This window comes from Psittacula echo (assembly GCF_963264785.1).
Source record: "Psittacula echo genome assembly, chromosome: 6".
NCBI classification, from domain to species: Eukaryota; Metazoa; Chordata; class Aves; order Psittaciformes; family Psittacidae; genus Psittacula; species Psittacula echo.
The window spans coordinates 13114949-13141311 of NC_137743.1; the positions used below are offsets into that span (position 1 = coordinate 13114949).

At 41.0% G+C, this 26363-nt stretch overlaps 1 protein-coding gene across 1 annotated transcript in view; it reads right to left on the bottom strand.

Moving 5' to 3' along the window:
* SORCS3 (sortilin related VPS10 domain containing receptor 3) overlaps nt 1–26363 on the bottom strand; it is a gene marked incomplete at its 3' end in the record, with an annotated part of 305158 nt that overhangs the window by 72438 nt on the left and 206357 nt on the right. The window contains exons 6-7 of the mRNA XM_080620247.1: nt 18427–18491; nt 10982–11100 (exon numbers count right to left, since the gene is read on the bottom strand). Coding sequence (XP_080476373.1) covers nt 10982–11100; nt 18427–18491 — 184 coding nt within the window. The remainder of the gene's footprint in view (nt 1–10981; nt 11101–18426; nt 18492–26363) is intronic.

A 26363-nucleotide genomic window follows, 5' to 3' on the forward strand; every position in this document is an offset into this window, starting at 1 on the left:
AGACCAGACTATGCAGTTGATTTCACACTCAGTCCAACTCAAAGGCAAAACTTATGTTTGCAGTAACTGTACCTCTCTATCAGTTCTTTAAGCATTGCCCAAAGGATCCCACACTTCTAGGTCATATTTACCTAAACAGCACACGGATTGTTGAAATATCTCCTCATGGTGATATTTCTGACCTCCAATGGAAGATCCAAATTCTCAAATGATATAACTCTGCCACATGAACTCATTTTATAACACTCATGATTTCAGCACCAGATCATTTTCTTTAGCAGAGCCCAAACAGGACTGAATGTATCCAGTGACTATGCAGCAAAAACCCTGGGTTAATATCCACCTCTTCTGATGGACTGAGACATGGCCATTAACTCATCTTTAAGATGCAGACATCAATACGTGAATATTTGCATATTTCATAAATGCTGTGATGACAAATAACATTGGGAATGGCTCAACAATCTTCAAGTTAATCACATGAACGTACTGTGGCAGAAATATCCAGGGGCATATCAAAAATATCAAAATCCCTCCTCTCTGTCAAGACAGGATCTACTCCAGGTCTGCCACATTCAAAAGATTTTACATAGATTTTTTTGGCTTTATACCGCTGCAAACTGGTACCTGGAGGGGTTTATTTTTTTTTATTTGTTTGGATTTGTTTGTTTGTTTGTGTGCTTTTTTAAGGCAGAAAGGCAGATTTCAGACACTGTTTAAGTTCATTATGCATAAGCTAAGCTCCCTTTCAATGCTCTACCTGGACTAGGTCACCTTGACAAAGTTAGAGAAATCAAAAGCTTTGTGGTCTGTGGTCTTTCTGAGCCAGTTAATACGAAGCCACCCACAATTCTGTTGGCAGGATTTGTGTGAAGCTTTTCCCAGCCAGGACCTCATCTTTGCATGATTTACATACACAGTTACAACAGTTCCAAAAAATGATCAAGCCTTCAGCAAAGTTTTGGCAAGCACCGTGGTAGGGAATGAATTTTGGAAAGCCCAACTTAATTTATTTTGATGAACTTTTCTTTTGCTATGAACAAACTCTCCAACACTGTAAATCCCAGATTATGATTGTGTTTTGCCCTCTAATGCCTCTCTTTAGTTCACATTTGATGAATGTCACCCAGTTATTTGCTGTGAGCTCATCTGTCACACTCAGTACAGAATTAGCTGGGTTCGTCTTTTTCCTCCTCCTTTGGTAATGACTGGTTCGTTAATCTGCTTCTCTGGATTCTATTTTATGTATCTAATTGGTCTTCTGGCTGGTGGAAATTACTCCTTTGGATAAATGTGTTTGTCATTAAACACATCTGTCTTTCCTTTCCTGTGTTCTTTCTTCCTCAGGAAGATCTACTACTTTTCCTTCATACTTCCACATTTTGTTTCAAGACTATTGTCTGGTCTTGCTTATATCAGGTGACACTTAAGAACAGAAACATGAGAAGTTTCTATTTAAAAGCCCTAAAAGTTTCAGTATGCTGGCTCACTGCCCTCCTGACCTGCAACAGGACAGAGCACAAATATGTTTTCAAGGCTGTAGAGAAATATAGAAAAACTGTCATAGAATATATTCATCTCCATAACTTTTGTGACATGCCTAGAAACACACTAAGCTATTTCTTATTTTAATGACTGAATATGATTCTTTAAGAAGAGGGGGTTTGGTTTTGTTTTCTCTTAGCAAGATGTTAACCAAAATAACACATTATCTAAAAATGTTTGGAAAGCAAGCAGGATGAGTTATGAAGTACCGGAATGTAAAGACGTGACAGATGATGTCAGGAACTGTAGACCACAGTGTATCAGGCTTCATTCTTGTCTTCCTGGATAGCTGACGCTGGGACCTGTTATTTCCAGTGTAAGGTAGGTATCGATGTAACATAGAACTTCTAAATCTATGACATGACCCCGGGCTAAACAAGACCCCATCTGCCTCTTGTTCAAAGAACTCGCAGAAAGCCTAAAGAAATATGAACTGATGCTAACAACAGAATACCATATATTAGAGGCACAGCCTTGGTGGAGAAACAGTGACAATGTGTATATAGTGGACACTTCATAAGCCAATGGCTAAAAGAGAACAGAGAGCTCTTTTCTACATAGCTTATCAACCTGGGCAGTTTGTAACAATAACAATCACTTGCCCTGCACAATTAATGAACAGGTCATCTACTGTTTATACTGTTGATAATGTTCCAAGCAAAAAAGAATTAATAGAATTAATAATAGCACAGAGCAACCCACAATGACTAGACATGTTTTGACATTTGTGATTCCTATCATTTTCCTCCCACTTCAAGCATAGTAAATGACGACTCAGTCTATTACAGAGCCAAATTTAAACTTCCTTGTTGATAGTAAGTACTTGATAGTACATGTCTGATGTTACTTGCAATAAACCCCTCACTTTTTTCCTGGGATAACTTCCTCTGTTTGCAGAGTTTCCTCCTTCCCAGTACCATTGAATGAATTGGTAGAAGTTAAAAGGTGAGAAACACTATCAGGATTGTAATGGCATCCTGAATTTGTGTTCTCCACCTGCATAGGGTGCCCTGGCATCCCTCCTGTCCGCTTTGAATTTATTTAGCCTTTCTCCTTCTTGTGAGCATAAAATCTGCTAAACCAAATTGTGGATTAAAGCATGGAGGAGTGATGACAAGTAAAGTAGGCAGGCTACTCCCCTCAGAGCTAGTTCCTGTCTACACCTTGCACAGGTTTGCCACCATGAGGACTGAAAAATTGTGCTTCCTCTCACAAGCCTAACCCCAGTGACAGAAGAGATTCAGAAAATGAGGAAGAGCACATCTGCATGAGCCTAGTGTAATGTTCTTCCTTCTTGATTATTCACCATGGCCAGGACAAACTATCTTCCAGATATTTCTGTGTACTGAAGTTTTCCACTGCCCCAGCACAAATCACTTCATGATAAGTACCATCTAGTCTGAATTATCTCGCTGTGGTTTTCATTAATATCATTACTTCTGCACAGTCATTAAGGCAATATGTAGTTACCTGAGTGTGCTGCAGAGACTTGAGGATTAGCGTTCCTGTGCACAAAACACCTTTAAGCTGCCTGGTAAATTCACCAGGCTTTCAAAATGTGTCACTTTTTAGAGTGTCATCAGTGAAAATTTGCTAACAGAAAGGAGTACTTATTACACTGGCCCAGTCTCTGATCACTTCCCTCTCCTCTCAGAGCTATGATGGCACAGCTATAGGACAGAGTAATCTTCAGTAAAAATACTGTATTTGTTTTAAAAGCAACTCCTACAGAAAATGTGCGTGGCTACACCAAAACATGAGCCACATTAGAGCTGCAAATGTACATTACTCACACAGAAACCAACTTAAGAGAGGAGCATAATTGTACACATTAAATCTCCTTTTGAAGGATTTCAGAGGAAACATATGACTGCCAAGGTAATCCTTTACATCTTCAGCTGCAGACGCTGCTGATAAATGTGAGGGGAGAGGAGAGAATGATAAAAGCAAGTACAGCACAAATAGAAAATAAACTATAAACAGTAGCTAACTAACTAACTAAATAATGTTAATAATTTTTCATCAACAGATTTAGGTTAAAGTTTCAAATCTGATATTTGCACAGCAAAAATGAAACAGTGCTAGAAATGAATGAAAAGTACTCAGCTGTCAATAATAAACTAGCTAACAACTTATTGCTTCTCTTGCTTTAAGGAAAGCTTTTAACTAGCACCTGAGATACACTTTCTTTCATCTGTATGGATTAATTTCCCCCACTGGAGTGCCCTCCAGTATTTTAAATAGGGGCAAGAGAAGATCAGCTGTAGCAGGTATTATTCACCAATAAAACAGGTGTAATCGTGTTCATCATCTAAACGTCTTCATTCTATTAGTTTCATAATAAGCTTTTAATGATTTCTTCAATAAAAGACTGAAAGACCAAACCCTACAAGTTGGAGAGTGCTCCATTGTCCCGCCAAGCCGTTTTCTCTACCATCGATCGCAAAGACAAAAATCAATCGTAGCTAAGCAGGGTGAAGTTAAAAATAAATTGCATGGATTGATTTCTGTTAAGACCTTTGGCTCCTAGTTAAAAAATGGAGGAAAGAAGTATATATTTGAACATGCTATATTTAGCTTCCATGAAAATAAAGAGAAGGCCCTAGACTGGGAAATCAAAGTTTGATTTCTCCCCTCCTATCTTGAATCACTGCTGAGACATTTCACATTAAAATAAAATAAAATAGAAAAAATAAAAACCTCAACACATTAAATCTTTTCCCTTTCTTTATTCCTGAGGAAATTTACTACTTGTTAAATTGACAGCTTGAGAACTGAGGTCAGGAATCTGTATGAATAAGCACAATCTCAGTCGTGGCTGCTGGTTGAAGACTGCTCATCAGATAACTGACTTTCATTCAGCAAACATGTTCATTTAGCCTGGCCTTAAATATCAAATAAACTTGAAACATATACTCATGTCTTACTAATAAGCACTTCCAAATTTTCCAAAACAGCCACAGTTACAACCAATAATAGCAATAAACTACTTCTCTGAGTTAAGCTTAGACATACTTAGCTTATAGAATTAGGAACTTTTCTTTTTTCCCTTTATAAAACATTAAAAAGAACGTCCCCTCACCTCAGTTCTAAGGTTATAAATAATAAATAGTTTTATTTTCTGAGACTGAAAAAAAATTCTCATAAATCTATCACTTTGATAAAAAACGCTTTGATTCAGATAAAAAAAAAATAGTTTTCTACCAAAAAAAAAAAAAATCCATCAAACAACTTCAGCTGAAATTTTTGGACACACTCTGATGAGACTCCAAGCATCCAAAAAAAGCAGTATTATCCATAGGCTCTATAAGAAGCTATCAGTGATTGTGGGTGAATACTGACATTTGCATATGTTTTAAGGAGACTTTTCTGATGCAAAAGAAGACTGAATTGGTTCAACAGCTTTTGGCAGAAATGTTTGCTCCTCTAAACCAGGGGAATTATTTAGATATGTATTATAAGAATCCCACTTAGCTCAACCACTCAACAACATCTGGAGAAATTCTGGGCTTGCTCCTTCTCACTCATGCTAGTGAGCAGGCTGAGGTGCTGCTCTGATGTGCAACTCTCTGAATGAAGCAAAAGTCTTCTAAGCACAAAATTACTTCAGAAGGTGAAGAGCCAGATACATGATCGGTATCAAAGGGGAGGTTTTTGACTTAAACTTTTCACCTTCAACGTGGAAGTCCTGCCATCTATAAGAACTGCAGCTGCTCCCACACTGCTGCATGTGAAAGCTGTGAGTAAACACCATCCCCTGCTTCTAAATAGCAATGTCACAGACCTTGCCACATTCACAACCAAGGCTCACTCTTTCTTCCCAGCTCCATTCACACTCCTTCCTTTATCACATCAACCTTGAAAAAAAGGGCAACCACCAGAGCAACTTAGTGTTTTGGACACTGGACCAACATTTGTCCCAGGACAACCTGATGTGAAGGAATCTGGAGTCAAGAGAGAGCTGTGCAGATCCCATGAGACTGAATCACAAATTGTAGAAAATGTCAAAGAAAGCTGCCACAAAAGGTTCCCAAGAGAAGAAATGGTGAGAGGAGCCAAGTGAGAATCAAGAGCCTCTTATGAATTTCATCTTTCAGTTAAACACCATGATAAATTCTGCCACTGGAGTGGAAAGAAGAAGGGGCACCCATGTTCCTACTTTTGAAGGCCTTGGGAAGTGCTAATGTACTGCCTTTCAGCATAGTTCTCTGGTTAACAGCACAAACAACTTCCCATTTAAAGTGGAAATGGATCAGAGCATCTGAAGCAAACAGCCGGCCAGCCCTTTTCAGTCAGAGCTTGAAGGTGTCATTCCTTGTCCTTATGAGGTAAGACCACCAGCCAAAGGCAGATCTGTGAGTGTTCATCTCCAAAGGCATTTGTTTGGCCTGCTAGACAAAACAAGCATCATACCCAAATCCAAACCAGCTTCTAAATCTCAGGAGGAGTCTTCCATGCTCACTAGCTTTGTCATTGCCATGGAAAGTGCTGAAAGTCTGAGCTACTTTTCACACTGACTTCAGCTGCACTCTCTTGGGACAGTAGAGAAAAATAAAGACATAAAAAACAATGAAGATAGGTATTGATCACCCATCCACACATCCTTGTGTTGACTTACAGCCAGTTCAAATCAAAAAGGCCAAAGTTACCCTGAGCGTCTCCAAGCACTGACAGAGACAGGAGCTTAAGGAAGAAACAGGGACACTGTTAACTGCATGTTGAACAAAACTAGTATGATCTCTGGGAGGAAAGCCGCACACTGAAGGGTTTATACAAGGAAAACACAGCAAGATTAACAGTGGGAGGAAACATATCTTATGAGACCTACATCTATAGCTGGAGAAAAGAGAAAAAAAGACAATTTTTAGAGACCAAATCCTTCCTCAAGTCCCTTAGGATCTCGTGAGTATGCCTAAAAGCTTTTCTGTCCCTTTTACAACTCCATCAATTCCAATCTCGTAAAAAATGCTACCTCTCCCTGTAAACTGACTCCCTTACATCCTTAGGCCACTGGTGCTATAACAGCAGTACTACCAGCGGTCTTCATGCCACACATTCTGAAGAGTTTAATCGCTATTATTGCTCCTCTCCCAATATCTAGCGTTCAGTGTGAAAATACATTCCTTACATGGGTCTGCACCAGTGCCCTGGGAATGCCATCAGTCCTTGCTAGCAACCAGGCTCATCCAGCACGGGGCTCCATCCACCCAGCAGAACTACAGAGCTGTTGTACTTGAGACAGCTTGCACATAACCTTTGAGTAACCGGGACAACTACTTCCAGCAGCAGTTAGGTCCCTATGGCAGCTGTAGGTCTGTCCACAGAAATGTTGCTTTCTGCAGAAACCACTGTCCCAGAGCAAAGCTGATTTCCAAATGCACTGTCATATTCATACCCCCTTAAGCATTCTCGCTACACCACAAAGAAGCAACACTGTACTGAGGCTTTTTTGGACCAGACTTTCCTCACTCATGCAATAAGTGATGACACTTGCTCATGCTTTCATTCATTTTCGGTGGAATGTTTTCATCCATTGGCGAGGAAGCATACACAGATCATTATGGCTCTTCTCTTTAAAGGACTAAGTAGCATTAATGTTATTTGTTTACTTACAGGGAAATAACAAGTTTTCCTCCAAACAACACTTTCTCACTCAAAACAGAATTTCCTGAAAAAATATTCCCCATTTTCATTACAACCTACTGCATTTTAGACTCTTTTCAGCAACTTGAGTAATTCTATTAGAAACCTTGATATAAGACTTGCTTGGAAAATACTTTCCCCAGAATTCCCTGTGTGATTCATTTTTACCATAGCAATTCTTCAAAATATCAATACACTAGATTCATCCATAAAACAAAAGACTATCCCTGACCCCTGGGTCTTATAATGTAGACTCTGCACATAACAATACCGTAGCAGTTCAGGTAATTGTCAGGATGTCAAATCTTACAGGCAGCTGCAGGTTATCTCTGCACCTAAGTTTAGAAAGTGCTACTATCTCACTAGCGTGTATTCAAAGGCACCAATAAGGAAAGGTGTGGTACAGCTATAAAGAATGGCACATTACAGCTGTAGAGAAAGTATGGGCTTCACTACTGCACAGCTATATAATTGAACACAACTGACACTGACCTTAATGGCAAAGCTGCTCATCAAGTTAGCTCCATTCGGTACAATAAATAAATTCAGACATATTCCAAGGTTTTCTCACAAATAAATGACCTGTTCTGAAAGCTGTATGAATTTTAAGTATTAACCATGAAAGATGATGATGAAACTGGCTCCTGGCTACATCAGAGCAATCCTGTGAACTGAAAGAAAACTTATTTGCACAACAGAGAGTAGGATTTTCTCTTGATATATCAATTTATGCAGAATTATCCCATCTTAGTGATACGCTAGGCATCCTTAAATAATTATTAATCAATCAAATAGAAAGTAAGTCAATAAATTCAGAGTGATCACCTACTGTTTTATTCATAAGAATTCTTCCTACTCTTTCTTAGTAGCTATTTCTTCCTTCTTTCTTCATTACCTTTTACATTTTTCATCATGTGCTGTTATTTATCTCCTTTGCCTGGTAACCAGTCCCTGTCTTTTCAAACTCTCTTCATGGGCAAGTTTTTTTCAAGAATCATTCTCATTTTCTTTTTTTGCACTGCAATTCTGCAAGATACTTTCAGAAGTGCTGCACAACAGCATTCCACATGATAAGGAATCATTGATTTATAATAGAACTATAACATCTTCCATATTCTTCTTTCTTCTATCCATTATGCACCGTAGTATCACATTTGCTTTGAGTGCACAGTTACACAGGTTAATGCTTCCCAAGATTCTTACACCACAGGCCAGTTCATCAACTTGATTAGAATGGATCTTCACTCTTAAATAACTATGCAGATAATCTAAAATGTTGATATCAATAGCTGGGATTCATCTTCCTTCATTGTAGCTGTCATAAAGCTATACTTAAGTTCCTTCTAATATTAATGGGAAAGCAATATTCAGAGAGACCAGTCTTATCCCACAATAAGTGCAACAGGAGATAAATTGCCCCTGAAGGCTTTGATCTTTCCAGATACTTCTGATCAACCGGTTTAGGCTAAAATTTTACTGTTTGTATGACAGAAATTAAAAGAAACTAGTTCATTTCTCTGCTCCAAGATGTTATTTCTGATTTGTTCCAGCACAGACAGATCAGAACTCCCACCCCCATCCTTTATGCAGCTATTAAACCTCACCAGATTCTTAGCGTTTAATTTGATATTTATTTATTCATCTCTAATATTTGAAATTCAAAAGAGCTGGCTCCTGTATTTCTGTCCAAGATTATCCGGACTGAGTAATATGCATGGGACACTGCACACACAGTCAATCCGATGCATCCTATAATAGGCAACCATATCACATAGCTTACAAGACTAATACATCCAGGACATATCAGCACTCCTACATATGTACCGAGCAAACACTCTGTGTAGCCTATCGACCGTATGCTGGACACGGTGGATTTAACACACCCTCAGCTCAGTGAGGTGTGTGCTGTGAATCTGAAGTGCCCATGCGTTACTCGAGTACTACAGGGACTCAACCCATGCCCAGTTTCTGCAGCCACATTTGACAGGCTGCTGGACAGTCAGAAATCCTGCAAGTGTGATACAAAAAGGAGGGAAAATGATAGAGAAGTGCAAAAGGTAGAGTCTTCTGCCCAACGCAGCTGAAACATTCAGTGTGTATGTCATGGTTTAAGCTGAACCCAGGACAGTGCATATTTAACATTTTTTAAAAGTGGGAGTATATAATTTTAATTTCAAACACCCATTAAGCTATAATAAAACACTGATAAAGATAGTCAAGGCACATATACATACATGCATGGTTTTGTATACACACACTCTCCTTTTTTTAACTTGAAGCAATTAGCAGCTATTAGCCTGAGCTGCTCACTGTTAATTTGAGGCAGAGGAATACGCATACCAGGCAGATGTTCTCAGTGAGAGTTCACATTTCTAAACAGAGAACCCTTGTTTCAATACAGGTGGGAGCTGAGAAGTAAGAAACATCTGTAAAGCCTCATGCTAGCCTTAAAGAACCGAGTGTTCCACAATGCTCTCAGACATAAACCACCAGATTAAGAGAGTCTCTCTAAAATACTCCTTGGAGAGTAGAGCATTTTCCAATTGGAAAGCCTCTAGTCAAATCATGACTTACTATGTTGCAAAAACTACATTCTCAGTGTTTTCTAGCTGCAGGTCGCCTCAGGATGCCAAAAGAAGCAGAAGCAGGCTGGGTTTCCTGCAGGAATGAGGGGAGCTGTGGCTCCCTTAGCATTCAGTCATCTCCAGAGCAGCAGACTCCCCTACATATGGGAGAAGCCTTCTGGTGTTACTGAAGCGCATGCAGTTTTTGTAGTGTAGTCTTCCCAGGTCATAGAGATCCTGTCCGCCACCAAATCCCAGCACAGAATTATCAGCCTTCCCACTTAAACTCCCATTTCTAAGAAAATTTTAGAATAAACAGAGCAGAACTTTTTTATACTTGTGAGACACTAATGAAAAATGTTCCATCAAGGAAGTAAAATAGGAGCTTAATGTAACCTAGTGTTGCTCAAAAACAGAAGAGTATGTGTTTTCTGTACTACTTGAATCCAAGCTCTATCTCATCTCATTCCTCCTTTTCAGCACTGGTGACAAGCAGTTAACGTCATCACGTCTGTAATCTCTGTGCCCCGTGAGCTTTCTACAACCTGGCTCATGTTCAGGAAGTGTTCTTCCATACTGTGTTATTCCTTCTTATACTTCGCCAGGTATGAAACTGGGAGAAGTAGCCTTGTTCCACATCCAGCCCACAAGTTCTCAGAAAATCTCAAAACCAAGTAGTTTCTCATTCAATTCCTGTCATTTTCTCTCGTCTCCAAAATCATCAACTAGCTGACAAACTTACAGCCATTTTCCACTTTGAAGTTGCCCTATAACATCTTTTCCCAATTTTTCTGCTATTTTACCTCCTATTGCAAGTTTTTGTTCACTCCATTAGCATTACTTGACTGTCAAATCAGCATAAACTTTTCAATTTGTTAAAATGATCAATCACACCTTTCCTCTGTTCTGCTCTGTTCTCTCCACTTCATCACTAGCTTCTTTGTGTTATCCAGGTAGACACAACAACAGCAAATTAGAGCTTCTGTGAACCTCATGGACCATTGCGATTACTGGTGATTGAACTTACAAAATATATTAGATTCACCAAGACACAAGTGATGAGCAGAGAAATCAACTGTTTTGTCCCAGATTGCACTGCCAATCTATGGCAGGCAGGTACAGACTCCTTGCTCGTGACTTGTGGTCCTAAAAATACACCTCCTCTCTTGCACAGAACAAGTACCTCACAGAGACGGAATTCATGTCACATTTGTACCAAGTCAACATACCTGGATGAAGATATATTCATCCTGAACAACAAGGGAGCTGATGTCAATGGAGCGTGAGAATGGCCCACTCCTTTTGGTCTCTGAGCACTCTTGGATGCGACAGGTCAAATAGTGTGTGTCTGTAACAGGAGAATACGCATACATGAGAAATGCCCATGTAGGAGCCTGTTGTCTGCAAATGTCATCAGCAGCTTAAAAAAAGGTCTCCGGAGGGAAGTCTTAACCTCAGCTCCAACTGGATAGATTGTTACCGCATGATCTACCTCCAGCCTTTAAAAATGTAACTGCTCTCCGAACTCAGAAATACAACGCACTTCCACACCCATCATTCCCTTCCCCATTGTGCAGACGGCCCTCAGGATATTGGAATTTAAACCGTAAGTGGAGGGAACAAATCATAAATGCATCAGAAAATTGATGATGAGATCATATGGAGCAGAAGAAGATTTCAAAAGCTACTCAGGTAGAATTATCAATTCTACTGCCCTGTTGGGAACCATATCCTCATCCTCCCCCTGAAATACTATAGCCTTGATGGTTTTAATTGTGGTTGTAACATACAAGGAGACAAAAAAAAAAAAAAAAAAAAAAAAAAAAAAGCCCAAACCAGCATTATATTTTTTTGCTATGAAAATTACAAGCATCTCTCAAAATTCAGTCCTTATAGCCAATATAGGCTAGGTATGAAAACACTACGGACATAAAATAGCATGACTAGCTGAAGAGTCACAACAGTAGTTACATGCACTGCAAGTAGCATCAAACACTTCCGTCTAGAGAGAAGATAATACCATCGCACTAATGGGATGCCTTGTCAGGCCTTGGCATTGCTTGAGAGAAGAAAAAGGACCAGGAAAAGAACATGAGGAAGATGTAAGGCAAAGGCAGACATACAGAAAATTGCTTGGAGCAGCAAGAAGAGATGTGCTTACTTTCAGTAAATTGGCAGGGGATTAAGCATTATTTCACTTAGGCTAAGAAAGGACCTCATGAAACAGAATAACCAAGGCACTGTGCCTCTGGATGTATGTAATCTAAATATGCCATCTCTGCCTTTCGATTGCCTTTCTAAAAACTGCAAATTGGGGAGAAAATGAAAATACAACTAAGATGACATCTGCAGTGATAAAAGGGTCATATCTTTTACACTGCAACGCTTCTACAGGCTTCTTAAGTTCACACACTTGTTGCCTGTTCTACAAAGGGTGAGGAGAGCCTATCAATGAAGAAAACAGTAAGTGTATAAGGGTGGGCCTAGTGCGGTGATTTTTGTTCACAACTGCACCTTTTTACAAGGATCCTGTGAAATGGAGCCCAAAAGGATAAAAGTGAAATTTGAAAGGACAGTAACTAGCCTAGCAAAGCTGCTTACAGGATTCTCCCTCCCATAAAACCTGCTATTGCCCTTGGTCTGTGTCTTTCCAGTGGAGCAAAATATGGTTCTGTGGAAAGCACAGGGGGGCACAACTGAAATCCTCTGACACTCAGCTAACTGCCTTTCCCAATTCAAAAACAAGATTCACAAACCGGCAGTTTCCCTTTCCAAAGCCTCATCCCACCAACAGAATCTTAAGAATGCAAAACGAATGCAAGTCGGAGGCATTAATAACAAGAATAACAACTTTTTAAAAGATATTGTCTAAAAAAAGTCACAAACTACAACAAAGCTTTGATCTGATAAAGGTTCATGCCCAATCACAGGACCAAAGGTCCACGTTTAAAGACCGCAGATGGGCTTCTGGGTTGAGACACTGGGAATTTGAGGTTAACAAGGGCTACGTGGCTGACACAGAGCAGTTGCATAGGTTTGGTACAATAATGAAAACAGTTCCACTGATGCTGCTAAAGCAGCAGAAACTGTTGCTGGTGCCAGCTCAGAGTACCTGGAGGTAATTAAAGTGTATGGTGAAAAATATCTGCCCTAGAGACAGTGCCAAATAGCTGGAGTATTGGAGTTGTCCTTTATCCTAGCAAAAGACACCAGCAGCAGTAGAGAGGTCAGACTCTCAGTTGGGACAAATTAGGTTCTTTATCAACTGACACATACAAATTTGGTCCAGAGCTGTTTTTTACCCCCTCAACATGGAATCTAAGACATCTTTGTGGTGGATAAAAGCAACTCCTCAGAAAACAGGAGGGTCTTATATACCATCATGCTACCCAAAGAACTCATCAGCCTTAACTTGTTCCATGAGGTAGCACTAAAATTAGGCAGAACAAGGAGGAGAGGTCAGGAGCCATATTTTTAGAAGTTCATTCCCTCTGGTATGTTCTCCCACACAGTCGCTTGGATATTCTTATCCCTTCAAAAAGGGGATAATTTGCTGCCGCTGAGTGACAGAATGGGAAGAGGAATAAAAACCTGTCACAAAAAAATGCAGACAAATCACAAGTGTTGACATGACAACTAGCTGCCTGCCTACTGGGAAATGTGTCATTTTGAGTGTGTTACACCAGCAATCAAGTATACTCAAAGCATGGCACCTGATTAATATTCACACAGAGCTGGTGGCAGAGAAGGGGGGTAGCTCACTATCCATTTCCTATTTAGTCTCTTGTTTACTTATTTTCATCTATTTTACAACACAAGGCTAGCTATGAAAAAAACCCAACCCAACGCATAGACACAAAAAGCCTATCTTCAAACCTGCCTGCCTTTTGACATCAAAATAAGTTCAAGTCTTGCTTATTTTCCTGCTGCCCACAGAAAATGAAAAATAATTCCCTTTAAAACATGCCCAAAAATCAGGTAAAAAAGTTGGGGCTGTTCAGCCTGGAGAAGAGAAGGCTGCGTGGAGACCTCATAGCAGCCTTCCAGTATCTGAAGGGGGCCTACAAGGATGCTGGGGAAGGACTATTCATTAGGGACTGCAGTGACAGGACAAGGGGTAACGGGTTCAAACTTAAACAGGGGAAGTTTAGATTGGATATAAGGAAGAAATTCTTTACTGTGAGGGTGGTGAGGCACTGGAATGGGTTGCCCACGGAAGTTGTGAATGCTCCATCCTTGGCGGTGTTCAAGGCCAGGTTGGATGAGGCCTTGAGTGGCATGGTTTAGTGTGAGGTGTCCCTGCCCATGGCAGGGGGGTTGGAACTAGATGATCTTAAGGTCTTTTCCAACCTTAAGTATTCTATGATTCTATGTTCACATTTTTCTGTGACTCAAAGCAAGAAACAATCCTAAGATGCTGCTCAAGCTTATTGAAGGTTATGACCTCTTCATGAGCTACCGTCCCATTCACTGAGCACATCTTCACCTATATAGAATCTACAGGGCTCCTCAGTGTAAATGTCAGTTAAGAGAGAAGCTGTTATCTCCCTCTTCTCTGAAAGGAGTTAATTTTTCAGCCCTGATTTGCACAGCCACAAGGAAAAAGGACAGCTGCCCAGAGGAGCAGGTGGCATGTGCCCAAGCTATGCCTTTAAAGCTTTGCTTACCTTTAAGTGGGAGGTTTATGCCTTAAGCGATGTTGGTTTCTACATAGGGATTATTTTCAATTTATGTATTGTCCCACACAACATCAGGATTAGAGGGTTTAGGCATTGGGGGTTTTGTTTGGTTGAGGGGTTTTGTAGGATTTTTTTGTTTGCTTGTTTCTTTGTTCAATTACATTCTACTGCAAAAGGAATTGAGAAGAGCTCCCTATTTCCTAGACAGCCTCAAAAACTTCCTATGCTTATAACCCAACATCCATCTACTTTCTCAGTCCATCTGTGAATGAGATAATACGGACATCAAGCAGCCTTGAGGGTTTCCTACAGCTCGAATCACAGCATCCATAACTGCACACAAACTCTTCCCACCAACTTATCTCACTTAGGATTAGGGAATGGCTTTCTCAGACATGCAGCCATTTTGCAGTTGAGCAAGAAATGCCTCCCCATGGCTAATTAACATGGTCTCCATCTTCAGAATCTGGAGTGCATTTTTACCCTTTTTAGAAGCAATGAAACTGAAACAATTTCTCGACATTTGCAGAGATAAACTGGTGAAATAAGCCAACCTACTAAGCTTCTTCTTTGCCCACCAATCATGACAGCTTTGGCCGGAAGCAGGAGCACACAAGAGGCTTTCTCTGGTGGATAATACCCAAAGATGTGGGTCCCTAAAGGAAGACACTGAAACAATCAAACCTGTCACTATACTGAAGGATGCAAAGGGCAGACTTAAGTGCAGGTTACTGTGACTTACAGAGACACAGGACAGCAAGGTCTGCTCCTTCCTGGCAGCATTAACAAGGCAGCTACAAGCAGGCATGGCTGGCCAGCATCGCTAACAGGGAGAAGGGTAGCTAATGGAAACAAGTTCATTGGCAGACTGGCTCAGCTTAAGTCATGTCCTGGTGCCAGGCAACACTTAAAATTACAAACTGCCAGTGAAGGTTACTATGGGAGGGAGAAAAAAATTAACTGGCCTCAACAATTTTTCTCCCAAAGGGAAAAAAAAAAATAAAAATAAAATATATATATAGAGAGAGAGAGAGAGAGAGACAGGACAGCAATTATTCCCCAGGGATTAGTTACCTTGTTTTATCTTTCTGGTTAGGGGTGTGTGTGTGTTTGTGTCCCTTTTCCCTTTAATTAAAATACCGTTTATTGCACTGGATCTGTGAGTGGGGAGAAGATTATCCCAGTGAACATCAGAAAGTTTAATATATCTTTCCTAGAAGTGCTGGTGGGTGCTTGTGTCAGTGTATTTGTAACAGCTCCCTTGCATCCAAACCTGTCCTTGCTGCTGCCTATTACACCCAGCAGAAGGTACAGTGCCCAAGGCTCCTACATATTTTTATAATTTAAAAATGCAAGCCTAGATTATTATTCTGCTACAATAGCTCTGCCAAGATGTCAAAAAAATATATTAAAAACTTCATCTGCCACAAAAGACAGGAACAGCTTGAGATCAGCTAGGCAATAGCATTAGCAGCCTGTTGCAAATATTTAAGGGGACTAGACACTGTGGCAGATGTTTTTGCAGGGACCCTACCATTTCCAATGACTGGGACAGAAAAAATCATAAGGCAAGACATCTTGGAGGACAGGCACCAGAGTGGTGAACAGGAATTCCACCTCCCAGCTCCATGAGCTTATTGATAGCCCTGACTGGGTGAACAAGACTCTATCATGCCCCACCACCTGTTCTCAGACACAAAGCATATTTCAGGCTCCAGTGTCTGAATCAGTATTAGATACGTTCTTGAGTCCCATTACTGCTAAATGAAGGAGAAAAAAGAATCAAGTCTGGGAGCCTAACCTTAAATGCCATTTGCCCCCCATTTTATTTTTTTAAATGGAAAGCATGAAGGAAAACAGAAGAGGAAAGACAAATGTCCCTTCTAGAAGAACTACGTATTTTTCAAGTCTCCAGGGATATTGAATGTGTGGATTCTTGTACCTGAACTGAGCAATGGCAATACTCAAATCCATGTCTGTTAACACATCAAGTAAGTGACTGAGACACCAGACTGACCTAAGAGGCATTAAGAAAGACTCCCCTTCATTTTCCCAACTACTGAGGGAAACTTTCATCAGAAATTTTGTGATCAAGGGGAAGCAACTGCAGGGACCCATCTTCCAGCAGGTGTAAGTGCCTCAGCCATTTCACTGAGAGCATGAAGACCCATTTGGGTTACAGAGCCAACTAGGAGAGACGTTCAACCTTCCATTCCTAAGGACACACACAGAGTTGTACCGTTTCACACCAGGTGAAGCTATAGCTCTGAGGCAGTCGATGTTTTGTAACACAAACTAATATAGTTTTAAGGCTTAGAAACTCTGATTGGAGCAGCATGGTTGTGTTGTGCTGTGTTTGGCTGGGAAAGGAGTCATTCTGGTGCTGTCCCCAGCAGGACATGCCAGCAGGGCCAGCACAGCCTGCCAGGTCTCTCCTGTGCCTGCTGTCTGCTGGGACAATGGCTTGCAATGGGCTGTTTTGCAGACATTCCTGGTTATACCTGACTTCCAGTGAAACCCTCAATATCAACAACTGCCAATTGCAAAATGCTGAATTTATACATTAAAACAAGAACAAACAGCAAACCCCCACAGCAAACAAGACCTGAAGGAAGAGAGTTGTCTGCAAACTGGGGTTACATCTTTCAAATAAAGCATCTACATCCTTGACATATCCAATATTCAAACAGCTGGGTGAGCAAGTTTAAACTTAGTTTGAAAATAAACTCCATCAGCAGTTTGTTTGCTTACTTGCTTGCTTTTTTTACTTGCTTTTGGCCACTTTTCCCAGCATCCCTGCCACAGCACTCATAGCAACAAAGGCACTGAAGAAGCCTCCCTACCTTGCCCACCCACCTGCTAGCCTGTTTTGCTTTTTCCACATATTCAACAAACAGCTGTCACCCCCAAGCTTTTATTGCTTGGTTATTTATTCAGCTGCCATCACTAAATATCAGTGGGAGGCCAATGAGTGATTTTAGAAGATCCACAGCCTCAGAGAAGCCACCCTGATAGACAAGAGCTTGTTCACACAGCATCTGGCCTACGCAGCACTTGACTAAAGCAGAGAAAAGTTTGCAGCCAACAAAAAAGAGGCCTTTTCCTCCCAGAAATTCTCTGCAAATTCAATCCCATGCTTCTTTTCTAACACTGTCCTTGTAGCATAAAAGGGACACATGTCCCACTACTGTGGTGGCACTGAGCTGGAGCAAGGCTGGCTCCAGCCCAGGAGCAGATGCATTACTGTGCTGTTGTTCCTGTGAGAATTAGCTAAAACACTTTGGAGAGAGTGATAGAAAAAGTAACTTACTTCTAACACCAAATGTCTTCTTCGCTGGAGGTTAATTACATAGGAATCCATTCTGCTGCAAATGTGACTAGATTCATTTCAGTGAGGGGTTAAGAATTACATTTTTTCTACTTCTTACTTCAGATCCAGGCACTTTTTCAAGGCCTGTAATGTTTGGGAATGGAGCACCTATTCATACATCATAAGCAAGACTGAAAAATACTTTCATTACGAGACAAAAGGTACCTGAGGCATAGGGACATTCTGGCCAGGAGAGAAATCTGATGGTAGGCGATTTCTCAAATTCCCAGGTACACCACAGCTGTTCTGAACACCTCTGGAAATGCACAGAGGCTGCACTGCACAGTGCTGGTAGCCAAACTCCTTATGATTCATGTAAAATACATGACATTGAAAAAGCTAAACAGGGAGCAGAATAGAACACTCCTTAACCCAACAGATTGTGCTTCTGCCTGAATTCTCCACAGACACAAGCCCTGCAGCCTCTGAATTTTCCCCCCAGGCAGGGGCTAAAGATAGGAGTATACCTCACACCAAACTCCTCACACCAAACCCATCACACCAAACCCCATGACCAACGTCTTTCCTATCAATTGAAATATAAATGGGGAGACAAAATAAGTAGAGTGAATTCCCATTCCCACTCCCAAAGCCCACTTTTTCAGCACTGGCTGCAGGCACTCACGTCCGTCAGCAGTCCGGGCTTCCATGTGCACAAGGTCAGGTTCTTTATCCAAACCAGCCACAGACCTGGTTGGGGGCAAAAAGAGAGAGAAAGAAGGCAGCGAAGTTAGCTAAAAGTCAAGTTAGTTCTTCAATCAGACAGAGAGAGGGTGAAGAGAAGTAAAACCAGTTCAAATCTAACTTGCAACACCTGGTATGTAGATCCCTACCTCCTACCAGCTTGTTTCCTTTGTGTTTATAAGATAGACACCTTCCCAGGCACTAGTGGGTGAACCTGCCTAGCCCTTGTCTACAAGATCAAGACTACAATGACCATTCTTGGGGACACAAAGCAAGCTGGTTGCAAGATCCAGTAAAACCAGACATCTGTTTTAATATTGAAGGAAAGACAAGGGCACAGCAGCCCCATGATTATAGAAAGCACACTAAAAGTGTCTTACTTGGCTGAATAGTGACATGAGAGACTGATCTGCCCTTGTTTTGCTGGGCAATTCCGCTACTAACTCCATTTCCCCATCTTCAAAGGAACAGCAATACACATATATATGGTGAACTTGTGACAAAAACAATTCTAGAAATAATTATTCACCCCATTATCCCATGCATTAGCCTTTGATAATAATGAAACAAAGGCATAATGAGTTTCTTTAACCTCAGTAGCTGAAACCCAGTAAAACTCAAGTAAAATCTTCCTGTGCATTGTTATTTTACTCCCTGAAAATGTTTTGCAAGGCACGTTACAAAGACAGTTTTCCTTCTGGCATGGCGAAAGTCAAGCCCAGAGCAGAAATGTTATTATTAGTGTCCTGGCTGGGAGATGAACATTTAGTGCTAGCAATGGCTGGCAGGAGAAAAAAAATAATCCATAGATGTCCACGTGATTAATGGAGCTGCTTCTTCTAAGTTAACCAAAGGGTTAGATTAAAAAGGAACAACGACAAAAATCAGTTTCTAATTTTGTGAAGCTGAATTTGATACAGTAGATTGTAAATAATAGATTCCCTCTGAGCCAGCCAATGTTCACAATTCCCTAATGTTCTAATACACTTTTATCACAATCTTTTGTTTCTTTCATCCTTGGGGCATCAACAGCTAAAACATTAAAAAGAAAAAAAGAAAGAAAGAAAGAAGAAGAAAAAAAGAACAAAATACAGATGCTCTGATACATTTTTATGGATCTTACAAAAAACATAGCAATTGAAGCAATGACAAACATATGAATGCGCCAGAGTTCAGCCAAGCTCCGCCAGTGCTGCAAATGTCAAAACAACTGCATTATGACCCACTGTGTAGGTAACTGAAATTGGCACTGCTTGTTAACTAGAGCCCCGCATCAATAGCGAGTCCATTCGCAACACACTGCGAATTGTGGCCAAGAAACCCCAACACAACAAAGCAAAGCCACACACAGGCAGAGCTTTCATCATTCTACTTGCAGTGAGAAATAGTCTGCTCCTTAATCGTTACCATCAGTTTCAGGGTGATCCCACAGGGAAGAAAGTGCTGCCTGTTATTGGTAAGGATGCCAGAAAGGGCTTGAGTCCCTGTGACTGTGTAATTATTAGTGTCAACTCTTCCAAATATCTGGACACAGTTAAAAGTGACAGCAGGACAAATAGAAATTCCTTACAATGTCAGTGAAAAACATTATGGTGTGCAGCAACATTATTTCCCAATATATATATAGAAAAGGGCACACATCCTTCTAGTCCACAGCAAGGTTTTCTGCCTTTTTCCCATAAGTAGCCCTAAATGCTGTCATTTGATGTATTCAGCAGTCATGACTCCCACCTGCATGCCAATAGGGACAGAAGTACATGCTTACCAACACCTCTATCCATCACAACTTTATGAAAGGAAATGTGGTCATTTCAGTACTTTTAGGTGCTGGTTGGGATCACATTAGGGACCTGCCCCACAGCCATTCCCAACAGGCTCCTTACTGAAATCCAGCCTTCACCCTGGAGCATCCACTCTCCAGGCTTCTTCCCAGAAGCCAGACACCAGGCTTCTACCCAGAGCCATTTGCTGTGCCCTGGCACCACAACACCAGGCTGCCTGCCCTGCTCCTCACACCACCTCCTGAGTCCCTCCCCTTACAGCACTGGGCAAACCTACCCCTGGTCCAGGGAATAAGAAACATCCATCTGCCACAATACTATTCATTTTAAAAGGGACTGGAATTAGAAGAACCTAAGTATTTCCAAACAAATTCCAAAATACTCGTTACCAGTGCACATTTGCATACACAAGCTCTGTGCATCTACTCATAATGCCTATTAAGCGAGCATCAGGGGACAACAGGAGTCTCCTGAAACATGTCATTCTAGCTTGAATGTGCCAGTGCCATCTACTTTTTTCCTTAATTAGTTTTGACAAGTCTGATGGCTCTTTTCAGAACAACAATGGCGAAAACAGGACCAGCACACAGCACTCCCTAGTACTCCTCTGCTCACCAAATACTGTACTTCAAGTGGAAAAGCTCACAAAGCAATCTCCTGCAAGCCAAAAGCAAGACAAGCTTCTGTTATCTGCAGGCAGATAACAAGCCTGTAAAGTTAACTGCATCGGTCATCCTTTCGTCTCCCAAACCATATCTTAGATCATCTTCTTATATCAAAGACACTGATTGCAAAACAAATCCCCAATCAATGCTGTTTTTTCATGCCTCGCCTGATGTCTATTCCCACTGGCAAAGAACACAGCTTTGCTTTGCAGTACTCTGACTCCTGAGTACGGGTATTTTCAGTAAATGATCTCTCACCATTTGTCTGGAGAAGCTTTACACGAAGAATGCAAAAAACAGTCAAGCAGTGGAATGAGCAAGATGTGAGTGCAGATTTTGGAGCACAGCTGCTCAAAAAAACTATTCCTTTATCCCATGTAGCGATTTCTCTGGGCTTGAGAACTCACTGCAACGACCTCTCAGATCTGGCAATACAAGAGCAGCAACAAAAAACACCTTCACAGACTTATATTTTCTCATACATTATCTCTCCGAAAAACAGTAGGAAAACGCACTGGTCAAAACTCTTTGAGCAAGTAAAATATGATGAGGAGAGATTACATCATCCCCTGACTTACCATTTCCCTTGCATGCCCTCTAAAGCCAAGTGGAGCCCACAGATTGGGGTGGCCAGGAAGGGTTTTCCTGGCTCTCTGGCTGACAAGCAGCTCTATTTCAGACGTTTACAAAGACAAGAGTGTTTAACAACACTTACAAGCCTAAGCTCAGCTTGGAAACAATTTTCTTGCCACACAGCCATACCTAAGGCTGCAGGTAGAGCTCAGCTCTATATTTTGTATGTGCACAGACTCCAGAGCATAAACAAAACCAAGGTCCACAAAATGCACACATGTATGTTGCTGCCTTGGATGGCCATGGGGAGGAAAAAAGGCACTCTCACTGTGAGAAGCCACGATAAATCAACATCCTCCACAATCCCTATTCATTTATCACCACTTAGATGAGAAAATGCTGAAAGGATGCAGGCAGAAGTGACAGGAAAGGTCATTTTTTTTTCCTGCTGACACATTCCCTGACTGCTGCAAAGGCAGTTTTCAAAACGTGGAGCGTGCAGCCACTATTGCAGCTGATGCGGGATCACGGGCCAATTAAGACTGAAACTACCTCTGAATTCCATTAGGAAGGAAGCAAGTGATACTTTTTTCTGTCTTCTGCTGCTGCTTTTCTCTATCTTCTGCTGTTGCTTTTCTCTTCTGTTCTTATGGTAGCTCTTGATTTTCACAAGATCTTTCCTCCCTTCTTTTCAGAACAGGATTGCATGCTTTTGAAAGCTGAAGGATGGACAGGATCCTGGCAAGATCCTTAAGCGTGCATGGACGCACATTTACTAGACCCCTCTGCTAATATTTCATCTCTGACCAGGAGGGAGAGCAAGCAAGAAGGGCAAGGAAAACACAGTATTCTGTATTGTAAGTAGCTATTCCTGAAATGTTTACATACAAGAACTTACATAGCTGAAAATAAAGAAAGCTAGCACGTGCAAAGAAACGAAAAAAGAAATCCACAGACTCTCTGGATTACTTGCCTAGCACACACCTCAGCTCACTCTAACAACTTTACTACCTTTCCATGGAAGAAACCATTTTTGCATTTTTTTTTTTCTACCCATTTTCCAGACATCAGGTATTTAATAACAAAAGGCAGCACTGCAATTTAGCTACTCCAGCACCTTAGATCAAAAACACTGAGCAACTCAGACTGCCTGCTGTTCATTCTTGCTCCCTAAACCGTCTATAGAGAATAAGAGAAGTTCTATTCCTCCTTCTCCTGGACCCATTAGCTGGTGGGAGTGGATGTGAGCAACATTTCTATTAAGGATTTAAAACAAGGTAAAAATGAGGAATCAGCATTTCAAACTTGCTCTGGTATCTGCTGGATTGAGCTTTTTACCAGGAGTGTGCCTAGTTTCTGACCAGTCAAGATGGCATTCCTCAGCTTTGGCTTTGAAAACAAAATCAAAACTTTTACAACAGATTGAGACTTTCTCAAGATGCCGACTTGGAAACTCATTTTTGCAGGTTGGGATGTCAGACTGAAAGCAATTGTCACTGCTCATGTAAAGAGACAGAGGAAACAGATGGAGACTACTTATCAGGATGTTGTGCAGTAGACAAGGGCTAGAAATGGGAAGGAACAAGGCACACTTATTGTGCCATAATATGTAAAGGGGGAAAACCACCTCCTCTTGCCGCAGGCAACTGCAGTCAATTAGTGGATGTTGCCAATTAGTCTGCTGCAATTTTAATTGTATCCTGTTCCAGCAGTGAACAAGCACTTCTTTGTGGTGCCAGGCAAGCAATGCATGGAACTAAATTAGTTCAACCAACAAAAAGTCTAGGTCTATATGGGCAGCTGGGAGCAGAAACTGATCCATACAATTACTGCTCAACTAATCTGTATTTTTTTACATAGCACCATTGCTATATCATACATAACCTTTCCAACATGGACCAACAGCCAACAGGCTACTTTCTCCATCTGGTACGGCATCACGTTTGTCTAGATATCAATAACTGCAGTTAGCTTCAGATGGTCAAGGGCATTCTATGTATTCATCTGTTATTTACTGCAGTCAAGTCTAAAACTGGCTCCATCAGGCATTAACTCTATGTCCATAACAGCCAATGTGCATACAAGCTTCATACACCCCAGGCTGACAACACAACATAAACTATCCTCATTAAGAACACATACGAATGTTGAACTGTTGGGGGAAAGAAAGTATTTATTAAACACATAAATACAGTATTATCCTCTGTGGCTGAACAGGGGGAGATGCAGCTGCATGGTGTAGGATGTGATGAGGTCTCTGAAGAGTTATGGACAAAACCTCCTTGCACAGCATATTTCAAATGAAGCTTGGAAAAAAAGCTGGGCAGGAAGATATGTAAGAAAGTGTCTTAGCCAGGTCCCTGGAGCTTTCTATGTCTTTTCCAGTGCTAATTTCTGTGATGCTACAATTCTGGACATCAGCAAAAGTAACTGTTGAGAGACTTAGCTTGCAAGATAAGGGAAAAAAAAGTTGCCAAGAGTTTATTCTCAGCTAATTTCTTTTCAGCAAAGCCAGTCCTTTTTAAAAGGGTCCCAATGAATTTTAAGGAAGTGTTCTGCCTGTTATCTCTATGGAAACAACATCTGCATGTGTTTCTATATGTGCATACATATATCTGCCTACCTGCATCTCATCCCCACTACCTGCTGAATGTCTAAACCTGTAAATTATCTGTAAACTCAGTGGATTACAGACCCCAGAACTATAAAGTTGCTACACACAGTTGTTTCATGGTTACAGCAGGCCAGGAAGAGGAAAGAGGTCCAAATTAGTCGTCTCTTTGAGGAAAAATCTGACATTTAGGCTCAACTTTGTCACCAGTCACTCCAGAATCCACACAAGACAGCAGGCTCTGCTGCACACCAAAGTGTTTTTTCCTCTTCACAGAAGGTGACTCTTTATATCAGAGAAATTAACAGCACTGGGAAAGAAATGCCACTGAGCCAGAGAATACCTTTAAAGTATATTTATCAACAGAACAAAGCTGCTGTTGATCCATGTTTTTTCTTTTCCCTCTATGTTAATACCAAAGACTAAGAAAGTACAAATAATTCTGTCTAGTTCTCATCCAGTTAATAGGTCAGTTCTTTAAAGTGCTTCGGCATTTCTTCCCCAACCTATACTATAAATCCCAATAAACATAACCAAACTTTCGTGAAATAAACTCAAAAAAGCATGTGGGCAGAAGGGTGAAGATCTTTATTCACAGCCCTGTCAAGGTTTGAAAGAGCCAGCGGCAGGGTATGTGCTGGAGGTGGTGTCTTAATTTCCCAGCAGTGCCTGGAATTACTTCTCATGGGGACTGAGACTCATGCAGGGAGCGGATCTGTCAGACATGCCAAGCCAGCTCTCGTAGCCGATGTGCTCCCAGGTGCGCTCACAGTCCTGCCACTAACTTGCCAACTAAATAACCCACTCCCATGCAGTCTGCTACTCCTGACTCATCAGGCTACAGCTGATCTCGGCTCTATAAAAACAGCCCTGAGGGCTTATGCTGATTGAACAAGAAGCCGAGTCCTAGCAGCACCTGCATCGGGATATGGTGGAAGTAATGAAGCGTCAGCTCATCAATTTAGATGTTACTGTCTTGAAGACATCTCAAAGCTTTAGTGCACAATATACCATCAGCTCTCTGTCCCCCGTGCATCTAAGACAAACAGTGATACTTTAAGGAAGGCATTTCTAGAGAGGAGAGAAGAGATTCACTTGGAGTTAGAGGTCTGCAAACTTTATGGTGGACAAGTTCAAAACATTCCAATAGACGGGAGTCTGTTTTGCCTTCTGAAGGAAGAGACACTTTTTGAAGGACACTCGTTTATTTTTAATTTTAATATTTTAAATATAAGTCCTTTGAGGAAAGAATAAAAGTATATTTTAGGGAATATGAAAAAATGACACATTTTTAGGTAGCTTTGTCTTCTTTCTCATTCTTTTCTTCTATCACCATCCCCCATCACTTTCTTTATAATAGGAGAGGAATAAAATATAAGTAGAAACATGAAATGCAGAAATTAGTGTACAAAAGTCATTTTGGTGATAAATCTAAGCCAAATTATTGGGGGGGGGGGGGAAGAATCTACTCCAGATAAATATTAATCCAGGTAAAAATTTTCACCAAAAATTTTTCATTGGAAAATAAATTGTTTCCCAATGGAAAATCTGGGAGTAGAGCAGTTTGTGGGGGGTGGTGGCAAGGGGGTGGTGTTGGGGGTGTTTCTTTCACGTTTTTGGAAAAAATTAATAAATCAGGCAAATGACATTTTCTAGCCAGCTATGTTTTGCTCAGATCTATGAAGCTCAAGCACAGAGTTTTTGCTTCTCTTCCAAGACTGATCGTTGACATACTGAGTGACTTTCATCCTTTCCCTGCATTGGTTTAAAATTAGCTTAATGCCTACTACATTATGAAGCCCAGTTAATTAGTGTTTGCCCAGTGCTTGGCTACTGTCTTTTGAAAGTCATGGAGATGGGGAATTGCTACAGATTACTGTGTTTCGGTTTTTCAGGAAACATGAATCAGCTCCGTTTCTGACCACTTCAGAAAAGCAAAGTACATGCTCAAATAAGCCATCAGCTCTTCACTGTTGCTCCAGTGAAGCAAGAACTTCACTGGAGTTACTGTTTCGCCCCTGAAGGGAATGTTTAGAAGACACATAATATTCCTCTAAGTTTGTCTCCTAGCAAAAGTATCTTAAACATGACCCATTCAAGCAATGTTTTACATGAAAATAAGAATCCTCAGTTCACTGTGTATTTAATTGCCCCCACGTGTAACAACATTTTCTGACTGCATATATGACATGCCTGAAACACCAAGGCTGTGATTCAGCTGTTAACAGAGGGGCAGAATACAGGGCCT